We start from the raw sequence: 18,515 nt of genomic DNA on the forward strand, positions 1-18,515 counted from the left end.
CACTCGGAAGCAAAGGCAAAGCCTAGTGAGGAGAGGTCACCAACGTCTAAAGTCGAGTCCATGGCTGCCCTTGCCTGCACTTCTAAAGCAGAGTAAGGGTGAAGAGAGAACTTGCTTCCTGACAATCTGATTTCGTTTAAATAAAGGAGCATTGGTGGGAAGTTTGCCTGGGCACTGTCTGCTGAGACACCTCAAAAGTCAGCTAGACTGGGCTGGCATGGAGCTCCTTCAGATGACAAACGAGCCGGTGTCCAGCAAAAAAATGAAAAGGTACAGAATTATGCAAACAGGAAGAATGCAGAAGCTCGATTCAGATCGATGGAGGACAGGAACTTTAATTTTAAGCTCACGGCCCAACGAGGGCTGTGCGAGTTTTGCCCAAGATCCGATGGAGCAGAGTGGGATGTGTAGATTCAACCTCCCTTAAAGGCTCCTCCCACTTTGGGAACCAGGCCTCTACGTAAAGGGCGGGGGACCCAGCAGCCTTCCAGATGTGGTTGGACTCCTCCTCCTCAGCTCTAGATTGCCTGGGGTGGCGAGAGGTACAAGCCTCGCCTGTCTAAAGGCTTTGTGCAGAGCTCACAGCCTAACGCAAAAAGAAATCAAGCACACAAAGACAGAACCAGAAGACGGGGTGTTTGACACATTTTACTGTGGTGATTTGTCAGAGCTAGCCAGATCCTGTATGAGTTGGGGCGGGGAGGGAGAACCGCTCCCCACAGCTCATCATTCTAGTGGAAACCAGCCCAGCCCAAGGCAGCTGAAAGCTGTGACCAGTCAGTCAGTCAGTCAGTCAGTGATGGACCCAGAAGGGCTGGCAGTCAGGTAGCGTACAGAGGAGAGTGTGGCCTGATGCTCTGGCCCAAGCCAGAAGCTGGCAACTGGGCTCTCATGGCTTATGAGGTTCCTTCACCTTCCGGACTAGAAAGCAACCCAGACAGGGCAGCATTGTCGTTGTTGGTAGTGGTGGTGGGAGAGGTCTCAAAGAACGCTGCTTCCTCTTAGTCCAACGCCACGGGCAAACTGCTCCAGAAGGCCACCGATGGCTCCCGATGGGCTGGGCATCACAGGCTTCAGGCCCACCGTGCTGTTGTAGGCCGCCAGAAACGCCGAGCGCACGTCCTCCAGCCGGGTCTCCCTCTCCGTCAGCGTCACCAGGCTGTAAGGACAAGGAAGGAAACAGCAATTTTTGGAACTGTTCAAAGGGCTCCCCTTAAAATCCCACTGGCTAGCATCCATCTCTCATGGATGCTTTAGTGGAGATTCCTGCACTGCAGGGCTGGCTGTCCAGTGGGGTCCCTTCCATTTCTACGACTCTATGAAATCTGTATCTTCTGCAGAAGTGTGTCAGTGTCCTATATTGCAGACGGGTGGGGAGAGTGGATTGCCCAGTTCACAGCAGAAGCCAGATTTGAAACTTGCGAGAACCAGCTAGGATTTGGTCCCAAGGAGTTATTCCTGCGAGGCAGAGAGGAACGCTAAGCAACCTTTCTACCAGCCCCTCCAGGCCAATCCTTTTCTTTGGCAATACAGGAAGCTGCCTTAAAACAATAGCTGGACCACTTGTCTGCCTAGCTCAACATCGTCTGCACTCCATAGCAGTGGCTCTCCAGGATTTCAGACGGGGAACCTCTTCCTAGCCCTACCTAGAGACCGCAGGGATTGATCCTGGGACCTTCTGCATGCAAAGCAGATGTCCTACCGCTGAGCTACAGGCCTTCCTCTACGGGGGAAGTTCACAAGTTCTAAACTTCATACTTCACAGCTCGGCCTTTTGGCCACCAGCTCTCTCAAGATGCCGGTGAAATGCGCGACTTCATTTCGCACAGCTCCGGGAGTGATTGACACTTCAAAGCCAGCTGGCTTCCCTTTCCTCCGGTGGCACGGAGGGGGAAAGGAAAACAGACGCCCACTGGCTCCGACGCAGCAAGCTTCTGCACCTTTTCGCCGCCTGCATCTCGCCATGCGAGCGAGGAGACTGTGAGCGAAGCACGAGTCCCGGAACCCGGTCGGCTGCGGCAGAAAGCTGCTCAGGGCCTTCCAAATCAGAGGCAAACACTCCCCCGGTCCCTGACAGGGCTTCAGAACAGAACAGAAGCAGCGTCTGCTCAAGGCAGCTGCTTCTGGGGCTGCCTGAACTCTGGCACTCCGCGCCGGTTTGGGGAAGGGGCAAAGCTCAGCAGGAGAGCCCCCGCTCTGCGTGCAGAAGAATTAAAGTTAAATCCCCAGCATCTCCAGGTAGGACTGGGGGAGAGCCCTGCCTGTAGCCCTGGAGAGGTGCTGCCAGTCCGTGTCAGCAATACTGAGCTGCGTCTGATTGTGTAAGGCAGATTCCTATGCTCAGTTGCCTTTGCACCGAAGAATTTCTGGGCCGCCTTGGCTGGAGAGTGAGGAGAAGGCAAAAGGAGAGGCAACGAGGGGAAACTGGCCGAGCGGTTATAGTTAGGGCCCAGAATTTTTGTGTTTGTTTGTCTGGGTAGGTGGGGAGAATCACAGCCATGGGAGAGGCTCAGGAAGCCACGAAGGCCAAACTCTCTGGAATGCCAGAACCCACACCTCCATCTCCACCGCCCATAGGGCCAGATCATTATTCCGCCGAAAAGAATTCCTGCTCCTCCCCCCTCTCGGCTTGCTGCACCAGCCCCAATTAGAGCGCCCGCCCACTTGCCGTCTCCTGCTGCTGCGCTGAGGAGGAACCTCAAAGCCAACATTCGAGCAAAGAAAAAGGCCATGATCTCCACCTTCTCTCCTTGAACTTTATCTTCTACGCTTCCCTCCCCATCCCTAAAGCTCACTGCAGGGAGGAGAGAGAGCGAGATGGAGAAGGAACTGTGCGCTGCATTCTGCCAGCCGTTCCTCAAAGTGCTTTTGGGATAAAGCCTTCTGGCCAAGAGCTTCTGTATTAGTAACGCTCCTCCGGCTCCATTACCCCGACGCTTGCTGGCCTCCTCCTCGTCCACTTCTCTTCCTCCTCCTCCTCCAACTCCCACCTCCTTCCCCCTCCTTCCACAGGGTCCAAGTTGAGAGTGTAATCTCCAGAGATGGAGAGAAAGGGAGCTGGGGGAGAGTAGAAACCAAGAGCTTCTGGCTATGCCTGCTAGCAGGAAGCTATTCTCTCCACCCCCCACATCACTGCCACTCCCCACCCTCCCGTTCTGTGAAAAAGAGGTGCAAGAGAGCGATGCATCCTGTAGAGTAGGGCAAGGCGTCCCCCTGTGACCAGCCTCCTCTCCATCTGATCTATGGTACGGTGGGGAGGAAGCCAGGGTGGCGGGGGGGGGGGAGGAGAGAGAGAGAAGCAAACAAGACATTCCAGATGAGAGCTGCGCAAAGGGAGATTACTGTTCAAAGGCATCTGTTCAGAGATGTCTTAAGAAAAACAATCTTTGTCGTCGTGCATACATGCATCTCTCTCTCTCTCAAACACACACACACACACACACACACACACACACTTTCTCTCTCACCATTTTCTCTCAAAGAGAATAAGACATCCCTTTAAAAAAGGTCATCCCAAGGGCACGGCACAAACCTGCCCATCAAGCATTCCCTTTCATCTCCCCAGTGTTTTCACCGGCTTAGGAACTGGCACCGTCAATTTGAATGGAAAGCAGGAGAAAGCCACCCACTGCCACCAGCTTCGAGTCCGGAAAGAGCAGCGAGGGGACATGGCGGAAAGGCTTGGATTAGAAAGAAAAATAATAATACAAAAAAACACAAGAGCCCAGGGAGAGAGGCAGCCGGTCTATTCAGCCCGCCTGGCTCGCCGAGTGAACAGTTTGGGAGAGTGTGGCAGAAAGGGGAAAGGGCCTTTCCGGCGGCCCCACGACTAGCCCATGGAACTCCATGTCACAGGACTAGTCAAAGAAGGGAATGCATATTTGAAGATGAAACTGCGCAAAAGCAGAGAAATGTTGCTGTTTTGCCAGAATAGGGGCGAGAGACTCAGAAGCCGCAGCAAGGAAGCACAAGTTTGTTGAGTCTTCCTCCAAATGCTTTTTAAAGGTCCAGGACTAAGCGGGATTGGGAAGTTTGCAAAGAAAACTTCCGCACCAGTCCCAAAGGGGCTGATGGATCGCAGGATCTGAAGCAGAGAGCTACAGCAAAAGCTTCGATCCTATCTGTATTTCCTCTGGGAGCTTAAGCCCCGTTGAACAATGGAATTTGACACAGTGCGAAGGAGATGGTTCCACCAGTGCAAACATATCTGCTTGTCTGCTGGAATGAACCCTCTGTCTTTCCTTCCCTGACATGCTATTCTGGGAGTCCTCCCGACCCTCCGTATCCAGGGGAGGAGAGGAGAGGAAATTGCACCATTGCACCAGCAGAGGAGTCTTGGGCTTGGCTTCTTCTGCTAATGGAACCAAGCAGCTGAATCTGGCCCCAAGGCTATCTTTCTGGCTAAGAAAAGAGCCCCACTGAATTCCATGGGACTTATTCCCAGGTTAAGTGGGCGCAGGGCTGTGTACCCTAGATTCTGAAGAAGCATGTGTAGGAACGGGCTGCAGGGGTTTGTCCTTGGCTTCCCTTGAAACATCAGGCTTCCTCCTCTTCACATCCAGGGATGTTCCTGCCCCTCTCCTGCGGTTCCACCTGGAAGGCTCCTGACAGAACCCGAACCCGGGATTAGACGCAGGTTTGGTCTGATCCAGGAAGGCTCGTCAGATTCACCGCCAAATGTGGACCCCCCAAGAATCTCAGAGTAATTATTATTTAAATGGGTGTGGACTACAATGCCCATCGTCCTTGGCCTGAAGTTGATGGGAGGTGTAGTCTGCAGGTTCCCCACCCCCTGCTTAGGGTATGGCTCCCACATGGGCTCATGGCCTTCAAGCTATGCACCCCACTCTACCATCTCCCCTTCTCCCCTCCTAATACAAAACGGCAGAGTTTGCATGTTGCAGCAGGGCTCGCCCAGGCCAGGGAATGTGTGAGAGGCTGGGCAAACTAGAACAACTGCAGGGAGAGAAGGAACTTGCGCTCTTCTCCCCACCACCTTATTATAACCCACCTAATTCCAAGCTCTGAAAACCTACACACGCGGCTCGGTGAGGAAGGAGAGATCCCTGCTTATTTGCCCCACTACAAATAAGCTAGCGGCTACTCCCCCAAGGAACTCCCAAGGCACAAACAGCGCTATCAGGAGATTACACAAGACTTTGGCATAAGCCCTGGCTTTGGCCACATGCTGCTTCCTCAGTGAAATTACCCGTTTAGTGACACTGCAGCTCTCCAGACTGGATGGGGCGGGCAGGGGAGAAAAGTCTGTAGCAGAAGCAGCTCCTTGCTAGGTATTTGGAAACAAGCCCACAGGGCTTGCAGAGAGGGTCGGCTTTTAGAATCCCCCATTTCCTTGTAGGGGAGATTGGCTTGCAGGAGTTGTAAGCTAGCTTCACTTACTCTTTTTCTTCCTTCTGCTGCAGGAAGTCATTAAGCTCATTCGTAATATCTCCCAGATTTAAGCTAAGGGCTGCCATGAAAATGCATTTCCTGGAACTCAAAGCATCTATTGAAGACGGGTTGCAGGAGGCTTGAAAGAAAACCGTACACATATCTAGCTTTGTGCTCGGTGTTTCTTAGTTTCCGGCTTCCTTGATCTGCACACCTGGTGCTGTGTAGGTGCATGTACATAGATACCCCTTCTCACCAACAAGGGAGCCAGTGTGGCATAGTGGGTAGTGTGTCAGACTAGGACCTGGGAGACCAGGGTTCAAATCCCCACTCTGCCATGATGCTCAGTGGGTGGCCTTGGAGGCCAGTCGCTGCCTCTCAGCCTAATCTACCTCACAGGGTTGTTGTGGGGGATTAGATGAGGAGGGGGAGAACCATGTGTGCCCCCTCGAGCTCCTTGGAGAGAAAGGGGGGATATAAATGCAACAAATCAAGGTAAAGGGACCCATGACCATTAGGTCCAGTCGTGGGGTTGCGGCGCTCATCTCGCTTTATTGGCTGAGGGAGCCGGCATATAGCTTCCAGGTGATGTGGCCAGCATGACTAAGCGGTGGGAGAGAGCACCCGTCTCAGACAGATTTTGTGTACATAGACCACACCTGGTGTAAAAACAGTCGTCACCCTCGCTCCATGCCTGAGAACAGCGACTCCAGGGCATGGGCAAAAAATAGCAGAGCAGTGGACTGCCTTAAGCGCAGCTCTCATGTTGCTGAGCCCAAAGAAACACACACAGGCAGCAGAATTCTCCAGTAATAGGTTAAAGGTAAAGGTAAAGGGACCCCTGACCATTAGGTCCAGTCGTGGCCGACTCTGGGGTTTCAGCGCTCATCTTGCTTTATTGGCCGAGGGAGCTGGCGTACAGCTTCCGGGTCATGTGGCCGGCATGGCTAAGCTGCTTCTGGCGAACCAGAGCAGCGCACGGAAACACCGCTTACCTTCCCGCTGGAGTGGTACCTATTTATCTACTTGCACTTTGATGTGCTTTTGAACTGCTAGGTTGGCAGGAGCAGGGACAGAGCAACAAGAGCTCACCCCGTTGCAGGGATTCGAACCGCTGACCTTCTGATTGGCAAGCCCTAGGCTCAGTGGTTTAACCCACAGCGCCACCCACGTCCCTTAATGCAACAAATAAATAACATCAAAAATAAAAACACACACAGCATTTGACTGTGGCCACCATGAGCAGAACGCACTTGCATGATTCTTCCCATCCACCCCAATTCTAGGAGAAGTCAAAGGGCTGCAATGTGTCTGAAGCTGTAGAGCAGGCGTGACTAACCTACAGGCTCCAGGCAATGTTGAACTCCATCTCCCATCAGCCCCAGCCTGCATGGCCAACGGGCAGGGATGATGGGAGCTGTAGTTCAGCCACATCTGGTGAGCCACAGGTTAGCCACGCCTGCTTATAGGAGAATCTCCCTCCCCCGACTCCTTATAAAGGCAGGATTCTCAATGGACAAAACCCACACCGACCTCATTACAGACTGGCCTACATAATTCCAATTACGGGTCAGCCGGAGAAAGAGGCCTGGATTAAGCGCGTAGGAAAGCTGTCTCCCCCGCCGCCCCCATGCGACTTCCTTCAGAGATACAGCTCCGGCTCCTTTAAAAATTCCTTGCCACTTGGAACGCAGCAGCTGTGCTTCCTTCGTTGCAAGGCCCAGGCTGTGGCCATTTGCCCAGCTGTAGGAGAATTCAGATCCTGGCAGCCTGAAAAGCTACCAAAGACATGGAAGTGGGGGGAGGCTGGGAAGGGGAAAAAAAGGAGGGACAGAAGCAGGCTGCCTCTGTGCAGACATGGCAGCGGTGGGAGAGGAAGAACCCCAGGATATGGCTCAGGGTGAGGATTCCATGTCCTCTAAAGGAATTCGCTCACACCAGAGGCATCTGTTATCTTCAAAACAACACACACACACACACACACACACACACACACACCTACACAATCTGGGAGCACATGCATGCTCCTATTCCTGGGTCTGCAGGAGACAAGAGTAACCCCATGTCTGCCCATTCTTCTCTGCAAATGTGCTCCACTACGGGCAGTTTCTCCACCAAGCTGGTTTGGGCATCTAGCTAGAAGCCAAGGCATGGCCTATGGGGCATTTTGCAGGGAAGAACTGGGCAGGCAGGTCAGGGTTAACCATCACTCGCTGATTTTGCACCCCTGCAAGTCTCACCCATATATATGCCTGCCTTTTGGGAAGCTCATGAGTCAAGATAGGTCATTACTTAAACAAAAACGCTCCAGTCAAGAGTTCCGCGCAGGGAAAAGTTGAATCTTGCCTACCTAACGCAAGTCAAACGTATTTCAAAATACTTAGCATAATTTAGTCCGCTGCACATGGAGAAGTGGGTACAAGTCTCTAACTACTGGAGGGCTATAGCTTATCGAACAGAAATAATTTCCCCCTGTGCCGCTACAAGATGGCATGGAAAATAAAATAAGCATTTGCAATATCTGTTGTTGTAAGTGTTTAAAAGAACAAAAAACAAAGGGGCTTCTGCCACATGCGGTGAACATGCCCTCACACTAAATACCAGAAGAAAATGAAAGCTTTTAACGGATAAGATATTGGACTCCTTTACTTGCTCGTTTAAACTTAAGATCTAATACAAAAAGAACATCGTGAACTGACTGGCTGTATGACAGCACCTGCTGTGATAATCCATTCTAAATACTGGAAATTACCAGATATAAATGAATGGATAAATTGTGGGATGTCGCAGTAAGGGCTGAACTGATATCTTTTAGAATAATTTTTTTTTTAAAGGCTAAGATTCAATTTTTTGTTTGTGAGCGCTAGGCCTGCACTTATAATGAAAAATTATGAGCATTTATTAATATGTGGTTTTTAAAGCAAAACACTGGAAGTATCCTGTATGATTTCTGTTAAGTCTCAATGTATATATACCAGGCGCATCCAACTTCCAAGAGACTGCGATCTACTCCCACTATAAATAAACTGGCAGTGATCTACCCATTGGATTGGCCAGAGTTGTTGAGCTTTTTTGGGTGATCCATCAGGATCACACGACCGACCAGGATCAATCAGGGACACTCAGCGATTAATAGGTAGATCACAATCGACCAGTTGGAAATGCCTGATATATACTATGGGTGTTATTCAATTAAGTTTCGATCCATTGGACGGGAATCACCTCACAAGCCCTATCCGATTGTTCCATTGAAATTAATGACCACACTGACCAAGGTAAGCCCATTAATTTCAGTAGGCCTACTCTGAGTGAAACTTAGCAGACTAACACCTTGCACCTCCTCCTTGTACAGATCCTGTCTGCTATTGCACTCCATTTCTGTATTCTTGGGGGGGGGGGGGAGGGAATACATGCAACCTGGAACAAACTTAAAAAGTACCACTATTGTCATCCTCCTATGCAACTCATTTATTAGAAGCACTAAAACCAAAAACAAAAAACTGCCCTTCAATTATTCCCACAGCAGTTCACCGAAAGAACACACTTAAAATGTAAATACAAAAGCCAAAACGCGCGATTATACCAAGCAGTGCAACAGAGTCAGCAGGATTAAAACAGAAAAACTCTGGGGAGCTAAAAGAGGTTTTGCCCGATGAGAAAAAGGGCAAGAAAGCAAGAAACAAACAGGAAACCTCTGTGGAGTGTTTCACCCCAGGGAACTTGCTTCACCTCGAACCGTGATGGCACCCTTAGGAGGCTCTCCACTGAAGAACTTAATGTATGGGTAGGTACATATGGAGGCAGGTAGACCTTCAAGTAACCTGGGTTCAAAGCTGTGAAAGGCACTTTGAAATGTGCCTGGAAACAATGTGGAAGCCACAGCAGCCGACACTGACAGGTACAATACAACCACAACATCCAGTCGCAGGGAGTAATCCAACGGCCGCATCCGCTTTCTGTCTTAATTGCAGTTTCAGAACAGTTTTCAAAGGCAGCCCCATGTATAGCACACATTACAGCCGTCTACCCTTGAGGCCTGTCAAAAGCAAGCAAGGCTAGGTTTTTTCCTGTCCAGATAGGGTGGGCCACAAGTGGTTCGCCAGGCTAAGTCGCTAAAAGGCACTCTATACCACAGAAGCAACTTGTGCCGCAAGCGAGGAAGATCGGGCAAGACAAACCCTAAGCTGCAAACCTGTTTCTTCAGGTGGAACGCTATTTTAGCCATTTCCTTGGACAGATGGACCGCTTGCCCGCAGCGCCTCCATATTGTCTGGACTGAGCCTGGCTCTTAACCAGTCTTTCCCCATGGGCAGCAGGTTGGGTAGTTTTTAATGTGTGACATTTTAATGTATTTTTAATCTCTGTTGGAAGCCGCCCAGAGTAGCTGGGGAAACCCAGCCAGATGGGCAGGGTACAAATAATAAATTTATTATTATTATTATTATTATTATTATTATTATTATTAACAGCACAATCCCCAGTCTGCCCTGATTGTGCAACACAAGGATACTCAAGAGAACTCAATACTCAAGAGTACTGCAACCCAGACAGGAAGCCTGGAGAGAGAGAGAGAGAGAGAGAGAGAGAGAGAGAGAGAGATGCAATTCTCGTAGATCATGGCAACACCATCTCCCTAGTCCTTGCTGGCGCTGAATTGAGTACTTGGGTGGATGTAGCTGAGAGGTCAATTCCGTCCAGGTTTCAGTGCTAGAAGCCAGATCAGTTCTACTCAACAACAGCCATCTGCTGGAGGTATAATGTCTTTTATCTACAGACCTACACTGTGGCCCTGGCCAACTTACTGACTTAGCTTTTCTGGAAGTAATGAATCCATACTAAACCAACAGGACTACTGCTCATTAAGCTTTCTTCTTCTCGTTTCTGTGCCTCCAGGATAGTTCACTGAGACACTGCTTCAGCCAAAGTCCCATTCTAAATATGTCCCAAACCTTCTACTCTATTGCCAGCTGTACAGCAGACCATCCTCGCTCCAACGCTAGGAGGAGAAGCGCCAATACCCCAGGGAACTATTGTGCCAAGGGTGCTGCCGTTAGTGTGGCATTTTAAACTGAGCAACTTTGTGGTGCGAGGTTCTGCCCGAGTCTGGCGAGAAGGGCTAGGGGCAAATGAGAGAGAGGCTATCGAGGGGCAATGCGAGCACAGTCCTCTTATAGCAAGACCACCAAAGATTCAGCTGGCACTGGTCTGAATGTGAAACTAACATAAATGGTTATAGACCACTGACCAAAGAAGCCACAAGACGCCAGCAAGGAAGAGGACAAGGTCTATCAATGAGTTCTGGTGTGATCAATGAGTTCAAGTCCTAACAAACTTTGAGGGACACAGCTAGACATGAGTATTTGTAGGGCAACAGGTGCCACGAATATAGGGCCGGCCCCACAGAACTGCAAAAGCAGTGAATCTCCCCAATCCACATAGCAACCCAGTCAGATGGGCGGGGCACAAATTACAAGATTATCGTTATTAAAATGAAAACTTCTGAAATGAGGAAGAGAAAATGAAGAGGCTGTTGACCACTCTGATCTGTCCTTGGTTCAGTGGATGCAACAGTAGCCCCTTGGCAGGAACTCCTAGGATTGGACTGTTGGAGCAGAAGAAAGAGGGATCAAATGACAGTGCCATGGTCTCCGCCTGGTAAATAAAAGTTGCAAGATAAAGGAACTCCATGGAAAACGAAAGGTTTGGCTGAGTGGGAAAAAACAACAATGCGCAAAAGTTGTCTTGAAAACCTCTGCATAAACGAACTGAATCAAAGAAGGCCAAGCTCCACAGCTCCATGCACTGCGCTGCTGAAGAGGACGAGAAAGGAAAAGGACCAGCCCAACGAGAGAGCACATTGAAATCAAGATTCAGAACTGGTTGTGCTTCCCCGGAGGCGCCCAGCTCACATCTATGGAGCATTTGCCTTTTAGCAACAGGACTGATATCAAGACGAGACATGCATCTGCATGGAAGTACCTGTGATGGCTGCAAAGGGGAAAGTTCGCAGACATCCCTGTGCGTTGTGAAAGACATATCTGCATCCCATGCGCTCTGGGGGTGTTTGGGTGGGAAGAGTCAGCTTGCACCGCCAGCCACCAGCATGTTCTCGCTAGCGAGAAGGCCTATAAGGAACTGTCACACTGAGTTAGACCGCTGGACCTAGCTAGCCTGGTACGATCAAATCAGTAATGGTCCTTGTGGGTCTTCTGGGAGAGAGGCCTTGCCCAGGCCGGTGACTATCGTTTCAGGATGCCGGAAGTCCGAACCGGAGGCATTGGGTTATTATGCACAGTGCAGCCCCTCCCAACGCGTCATTCTCAGCACACTTACAGGGAACTGTTAGGGAGCTCATCCGGGAAGCTGCAAGGGAGGGAGGAGTCTGCTTGCTCCTGTATACTGCCATTCCCCGTTACCATCTGCCAGCTGCCAAAGTCTGTAGAGATGGAGGATCCAGGCAGAGAATGGTCTGCAGATCTGGGGCAGAGAGAGGGAGAGAAAGAGAGAAAGAAAGAGAAAGAGGAGACGATGCAAGTCAATGGCTTTGTTCAGCAGAACGTCCCTTTTGCTCAAGCCCTCGTTGGTCTCCTGCCTTACACTGGCATCATAATCTCAAGAATGGCACCATCATCTCAAGAATGGCATTGAGGGTGTACGGCTTACGGCAGGCCTCAAACGGCTCCTTTCTAAAGCGAGAAGGAAGAAGATGCCGAGCTTGTTAAGGAGGGCGAAAGCGCTGAATCGCTGTGGCGGGCAAACCAGCGGTTAATGTCATGCAGGAGCTGCAAAAGCCAAGAACCATCTTGCCAAGAGAGACCAAAACCCCCGACGCTGTTCCCAAAGGTGCGGTCGTCATGCAGGCCAGCTGGGGCCCAATGGAAGTTTGCAGAGGGCATGGAGCGACGCAAGAGGGAAGGGTGGCAGAGCATCCTATTTGCATGCCGAAGGTCCCTGGTTTGATCCCCCAACGGCATCTCCGGGGAGGGCTGGGAGAGACCCCCGCTTGAAACCTTGGAGAGCTCCTGCTGGTCGGTGCAGGAAGTACCAAGAAGGATGGATCGGGGATCTGACTCAGTACGAAGCAACTTCCTAAGGTTCCTATGAGATTTGTGCTTCCAGGAGGAACTTCTACTTGTCCCCCGGCCCTTCCAGCCAGTGGAGTGCTCAGATCCTGACACGACATCCCCGGTTTTCTTTTCCTGGAAGGTGAGAGGCAGCGTGGAACCACAAGGGCCGTGAGTTGGTAGAAAGCAAGAAAGCAGCAGTAGCACTTAATCGAAGAAAGCGGCCCAGAGGGCAGCAGAGCGGAAAGACAGAGAGGAGATCCCCAGCGGATTGCAGAGCAGGAACCGTGCAGCAGTCCCGTTCTCGTCCTCCTTCCAAAGGCAAGCCTTGCAGCCCCTGGCCACGTCCTTCCTCCATGGTCCCAGAATGCTTAGCTGGAGGCTCAGGAGTGACACGCGGCGCTAAGCGTTAAGCAATACGACAAGCTGGCCGATTTGGAAGAAATGAATCCGATGGGAGCAGAGAAGCATCAGCTGCGAGGCGGCAAGCCCAGCTCACAAGGAAGCCCTTTATTTTTATTTTAAAGGCAAACCGCTTTCAGTCGGAGCACCAGCAGCTGCTGGCATTTTGCAGAAACGTTAGGCCCCCTCTTACCTGAAAAGGTCATTTCAATGTACGGGGAATAATCCAGATTTCCAGTTTGGGGGGGGGGGAGGCACAATGCTGTAGGGTAAAAAAGACTTCCACTTTTGGCGCAGTCCATTCACCACCCCTCTCTCTGTCCCCAAAACTCACTGCTACCTTGGAAAACAAGGAAAGGCGAACAAAAAGGGATTTGCTTTCCCATTTCTTGCAAGAACGGGCTCATCAACCGACTGGGGACAATAGGTCACTGGGCCCTTGGCAAAAGAGGATTGCTCTTCCACACCTTAAATTTATTTACACCCTGTCTTTTTAAGCCACAAAGTCTCCAAAGCGTCTTACAATCCAGCATTTTTTAAAGAAAGCAAATCTCAGTTTTCATGACCAACCGTCTAGGCTTGTGCAAGGGTTGTGGGATAATGCCATCTCTCATGAGTTTAGGAAAGATTAAGAGCAGATGTGCTGGGTCATGCCAAAGCATCAACTATGCCAGTACAGTGGTACCTCTGGTTACGTACTTAATTCGTTCCGGAGGTCTGTTCTTAACCTGAAACTGTTCTCATCCTGAAGCACCACTTTAGCTAACGGGGCCTCCTGCTGCCGCTGCACAATTTCTGTTCTCATCCTGAAGCAAGGTTCTTAACGCGAGGTACTATTTCTGGGTTAGCGGAGTCTGTAACCTGAAGAGTCTGTAACCCAAGGTACCACTGTATCACTCTTCCCACAGTAGCCAATCAGAAGCAGGACATGAAGACAATCATTCCCTCCTCCTTCTGGTGCCCAGGGACGTACAAAATACTCTGAACGTGGAAGTTCTAGACAGCCACCCTGACTAGACGGTGGCCGTCAATCAACTGCTGGCGGCTCCCGTTCCAAGCCAAGCAAAGAGACTCGCTGGCTCCTCTTTCCCTTCTCCCGACAACTTTGGCGGCGAAGCGGATTCCCAACAGAGAAACGCGTCAGAAATAAAGACAAAACGGACTCCTTCATTGCAATCCCCGGCTGTCTTACTGCAGAGGGATCCACAGGTGCGCTCATAGCATTCTGAAGCAAATAGGGTTTTTTTGGGTGGGGGTGGAGAAAAGGACGAATACCCAGACGCCTACTGGCTCTTAGCTTTGAAGCTGTTTATAGCAAGAGTTCCAAAAAGCAGGACAGGACTTGAAAAGGGAGGCGGCCGGCAAGTTTCGCTTACAAGGATGCGGAAGCAAGGAGAAGCAGTGATGTGGGGGGATTAGTAGTACAAGGAAAGTGAAAGGGGTGGGGGGAAAGGAAGAGATTTACAGTGGTACCTCGGGTTAAGTACCTAATTCGTTCCGGAGGTCCGTACTTCACCTGAAACTGTACTTAACCTGAAGCACCACTTTAGCTAATGGGGCCTCCTGCTGCCGCCGCGCCGCCGGAGCGCGATTTCTGTTCTCATCCTGAAGCAAAGTTCTTAACCTGAAGCACTATTTCTGGGTTAGCGGAGTCTGTAACCTGAAGTGTATGTAACCCGAGGTACCGCTGTTAGGATCAAGCATTAGTGATTCCTTGAAGCAACTCCCACAGAGACTTCCTTCATCGCGGTCACAGCCATCATTTCCCCACTTTTGACGATGGATGTCTGGAGGGCAACATGGCTGGGCCCATCTGTCGGCGTTTCTAAGCTGCTATTCCTGCATTGCAGGGGGTTGCACTAGACCAGGCATGTCCAACAGGTCGATCGCTATCTCCTGGTCGATTGCGGTATTATTTTAAGTGATCGCTGTTGTGCTCTTTACCGATCCCCCCCAAATGGTAAACAACTCTGGGCACTCCCCCCCCCCAAAAGCTCAACAACTCTGGGTCATCCTTCCCAAAAGAAGTTCAACATTTCTGGTCACTCTCCCCTAAAAACAGCTGAACAATCTTGGCAATGACAATGGGTATACAGTGGTACCTCAGGTTAAGTACTTCATTCGTTCTGGAAGTCCGTTCTTAACCTGAAACTGTTCTTAACCTGAAGCACCACTTTAGCTAATGGGGCCTCCTGCTGCCGCTGCCGGAACACGATTTCTGTTCACATTCTGAAGCAAAGTTCTTAACCTGAGGTACTATTTCTGGGTCAGTGGAGTCTGTAACCTGAAGCATATGTAACCTGAAGCATATGTAACCCGAGGTACCACTGTATCACTGCCAGTTTTTTTTTATACTGGGAGTAGATCACAGTCTCTTGGGAGTTGGACGTGCCTGGACTAGACAACCCTTTTGAGTCCCTTCAAACTCTACAATTCTATTGCTTTTTAATTCTTTGTTATATAATTTCCATACCACGCTTCATCCGAGGATCACGGGGCGCTTTACAATACATAAAAATCTATATTCTTCGATTAAAGCCTTCGTGTGAACAGAAGAAAGGGCTTAGAGCAAATGGCCGAGGAAGGGGAGAAAAAAGAATATTCTTCATGACTGCTAGTACATTAACATTGTGAATGTGGAGATAAGGGGCTGCGGAGGGACAAAGATGAGAAGACACGGATCTCCGCAGTGGAGTGAAGAAGGTAGAGAGACTTTACACAGGGCTAGCTGGCAGGAAAGACTGTTCTAGCAAAGAGGAATTGCCCTGTAACAAGAGAATGTGAGGTGCAGAAGATTGTCTTAGTGCGGTGAAAGCAGGAGGCTCAAGGCAGAGCAGCAGTTGCAGCAAGACTTATTATAATGTCGGGTAGAGAGAATGTGACTCAGGAACTCTTGGCCTCGGGTCTAAATTAACCTCAACACATACTGCTCTGGGTGGATCATGTTTCCAGAGATTTGGGGAGTCTGGCCTTCTTGTATACTCTGGCAAAGCTCACGCAACTCAGCTCGCCAATGAAGCGGCCGGACCAGGGATTGGAAATCGGTAGGAAGCCAGCTGCCAAGAGCCGAGTGCAGGAAGGAGAGAAACGCCGGTTGCTTGGTCAGCAAAGCAGAAGGGGAAGAGGGAAGCCAGAAATAATAGAGAGAGATCTGGAATGGCCACAGAAGCACAACGCCAGCCCCGAAGTTTGCAGACACAGCCAGAAAGGATTCAAACCCAAGGGTTTACCCAATAACTCTGCAATTTCAGCCACCTGTGGGGTCCAGATGATAGACTCTACTGGTTGATTTAGAGTCCATTTTCTGCTTCCGTTTTTTAAAAAGCAAGTTTCCAGCCCCTCAGCGCATCAGAGAAGAATTGAGGAAAAAAGGGATTTGGGCAGGGTGCCCATCAGTTTCTGTGCCTACTCCTTGCTCTCTTGCTACCTCTTTCTTCAAAGCGGCACAAAAGCCCAGCTCCTGCAAACTTCCACTGTGAAAATTAAACAATTTTTCCAAGTGTACATGATTGACATGACTGATGCAAGCATAGTGCTGTAGTCACGTTGGGTCACTGAATAAGTTACATTTTAAATGCAGAGAGAACCTCCCTAAATCTGGAGATTTTAGGAGAGATATTTTGTTTATGACAAACTATGAGAGACAGAGAGACAGAGAGAGAGATAAAGGAAGGAAGGAAGGAAGGAAGGAAGGAAGGAAGGAAGGAAGGAAGGAAGGAAAAGAGGCAGGAACCAGTGACATTATCTGGAAGCAGAGGATGAAACAGTTGTGAAGAGTTGTGAGCAGCACCAGCAGAGCCTAGAATCAAGCTCTGTGAAGAATATTAAATCCCTCGGATGCCAGCATGCCAGAGTGCCTGAAACATTTTGTGTGTGAAAGGCCCTTCTTGCATGGCTTGCATGAAGGAGGTCTCAGGTTGAAGGACTGCAAATGGCAGGGTGTCGGGAGCTGGAGTCAGGAGCAGGTTAGCAATATCTTTATTCAAAGAAACCAAAACAGCGCAGGAGGCCTAGTGAACCCAGCAACTGTTCCCAGGAGGTCTTGACCCCAATGAGGCCTCCTCTTCTGCCTCTTGGCCCCCTCCTCTCCAGCCTCTACTTCTGCCTCCGATTCTGGACTGCTCTCTGCCCCAGGCTCCTCCTGATCACTACGCCCTTCCTCCAACGCTTCCTCCCTCTAACCACGCATCATCCCACCAGCAATCGCCTAGCTCTGAGCCTTCTATCCCTGAGGGTTCTCCAGCTGGTGCCTCTGTATCCAGCCAGCCCATGACACAAGTTCAGGAGGAGCTACTTCTATCCAAGACACTGGAAAGCCACTGCCCATCGCGGTAGACCAGGACAACCTACGAGGTACCCTTCCCAGATGCTGTAGAACCCAGAGAGCCAATGGGAATTGTAGTCTGACATCAGCTAGAGGGCACCAGGTTGGGGAAGCTTGCAGCAGACAACGCCAATGGCGTTGTCAACACAAAAGTAGCTTTATCTATCTGAAGAGTAACTCATCCTTTTCTGCTGGGGAGAATGTTCCGGAAACTCTCCAGCTCTAATCCTTTCACCCTGGCAAGCAGAGCTCTCCAGCCTTCATCCCACACGACCTTATTAGAGTTTCAAGTCCAGTCTTCCACCAAGAACAGACACTAGAGCGCCGATACAGAGGATTAATTTGGCTTATGATCTTTGGACAAAGCAGAAAGCCAGGAGAACAACAATAAAGGGAGGGGTGGGAGGCGAGATGGCAAGACTAGCCAGCACTTCAAACCATGGATTCATCTTCCCTTTCTACTCCAGACTCATGCTGGACAAAAAAGACCCCAGTGATGTGCTTGAGTACAGCTGATCTAAGGAAGAGAACAGCAGAGGGACTAACAAGCCAATTAACTGCAAAGAGGCCCACTGGCAGGGCAATAAGAACCTTTTAATACCAGGGACCCAAGTGGTGGCAAAATCTTTTTCAAAAAAATTGTTTTAGTAAGTAGTGCCGTCTCTCTGAAATGTATGTGCTGCTGTGGCTCTACAGCATGGGTAGGCAAACTAAGGCCCGAGGGCCGGATCAGGCCCAATCGCCTTCTAAATCTGGCCTGCGGACAGTCTGGGAATCAACGTGTTTCTACATGAGTAGAATGTGCCCTTTTATTTAAAATGCATCTCTGGGTTATTTGTGGGGCATAGGAATTTGTTCATCCCCCCCCCCCAAAAAAAATATAGTCCGGTCCCCCACAATGTCTGAGGGACAGTGGACCGGCCCCCTGCTGAAAAAGTTTGCTGACCTCTACAGTCAACCTCACGAGCTGTGTCAGAATTATGGTATTTCTGCTAGTGTTTCTGTTAACTAAAGCAGGAGTGGCCAATGAGGTCGGTGTTGCACCCCTGGATGTTCTGGCTGGACTCCAACTCCCATTATCCTTGGCCGCATTGGCTGGGGCTCATGGGAGCTGGAGTCCAATAGCAATTGGATTGGAACATGTTGGCTATCCCTGAGCTCAGGAAAAAGAATGACTTGTTTGCTCCTACTGCCCTTGAAATCTTCTTGTGTAACCAGGTGGCATCCCATAAGCAAACCGTCCCAGACGCCACTGCTTCCCTGATTCACCCATGCTCTCTTACCCACACAGGTGAAAACTCGCTGCCTTTTCCTGGGGTGATGGAGTCAATTAG

At 50.2% G+C, this 18,515-nt stretch overlaps 1 protein-coding gene across 2 annotated transcripts in view; it reads right to left on the minus strand.

The window, feature by feature from the left end:
- Positions 1-632: 632 nt before the first annotated feature.
- Positions 633-18,515, minus strand: part of MTMR14 (myotubularin related protein 14) — an 83,572-nt gene continuing 65,689 nt past the window's right edge. Inside the window, exons 18-19 of one of the 2 annotated variants that reach the window (XM_080992006.1) lie at positions 11,725-11,868; positions 633-1,159 (exon numbers count right to left, since the gene is read on the minus strand). In XM_080992006.1, the coding sequence (XP_080848132.1) occupies positions 982-1,159; positions 11,725-11,868 (322 nt within the window). In that variant the 3' untranslated portion in view covers positions 633-981. The remainder of the gene's footprint in view (positions 1,160-11,724; positions 11,869-18,515) is intronic. The other variant, XM_080992007.1, reaches the window with a different exon arrangement.

Source organism: Podarcis pityusensis, assembly GCF_964106645.2.
Source record: "Podarcis pityusensis genome assembly, chromosome: 2".
In the NCBI taxonomy this organism is placed as follows: Eukaryota; Metazoa; Chordata; class Lepidosauria; order Squamata; family Lacertidae; genus Podarcis; species Podarcis pityusensis.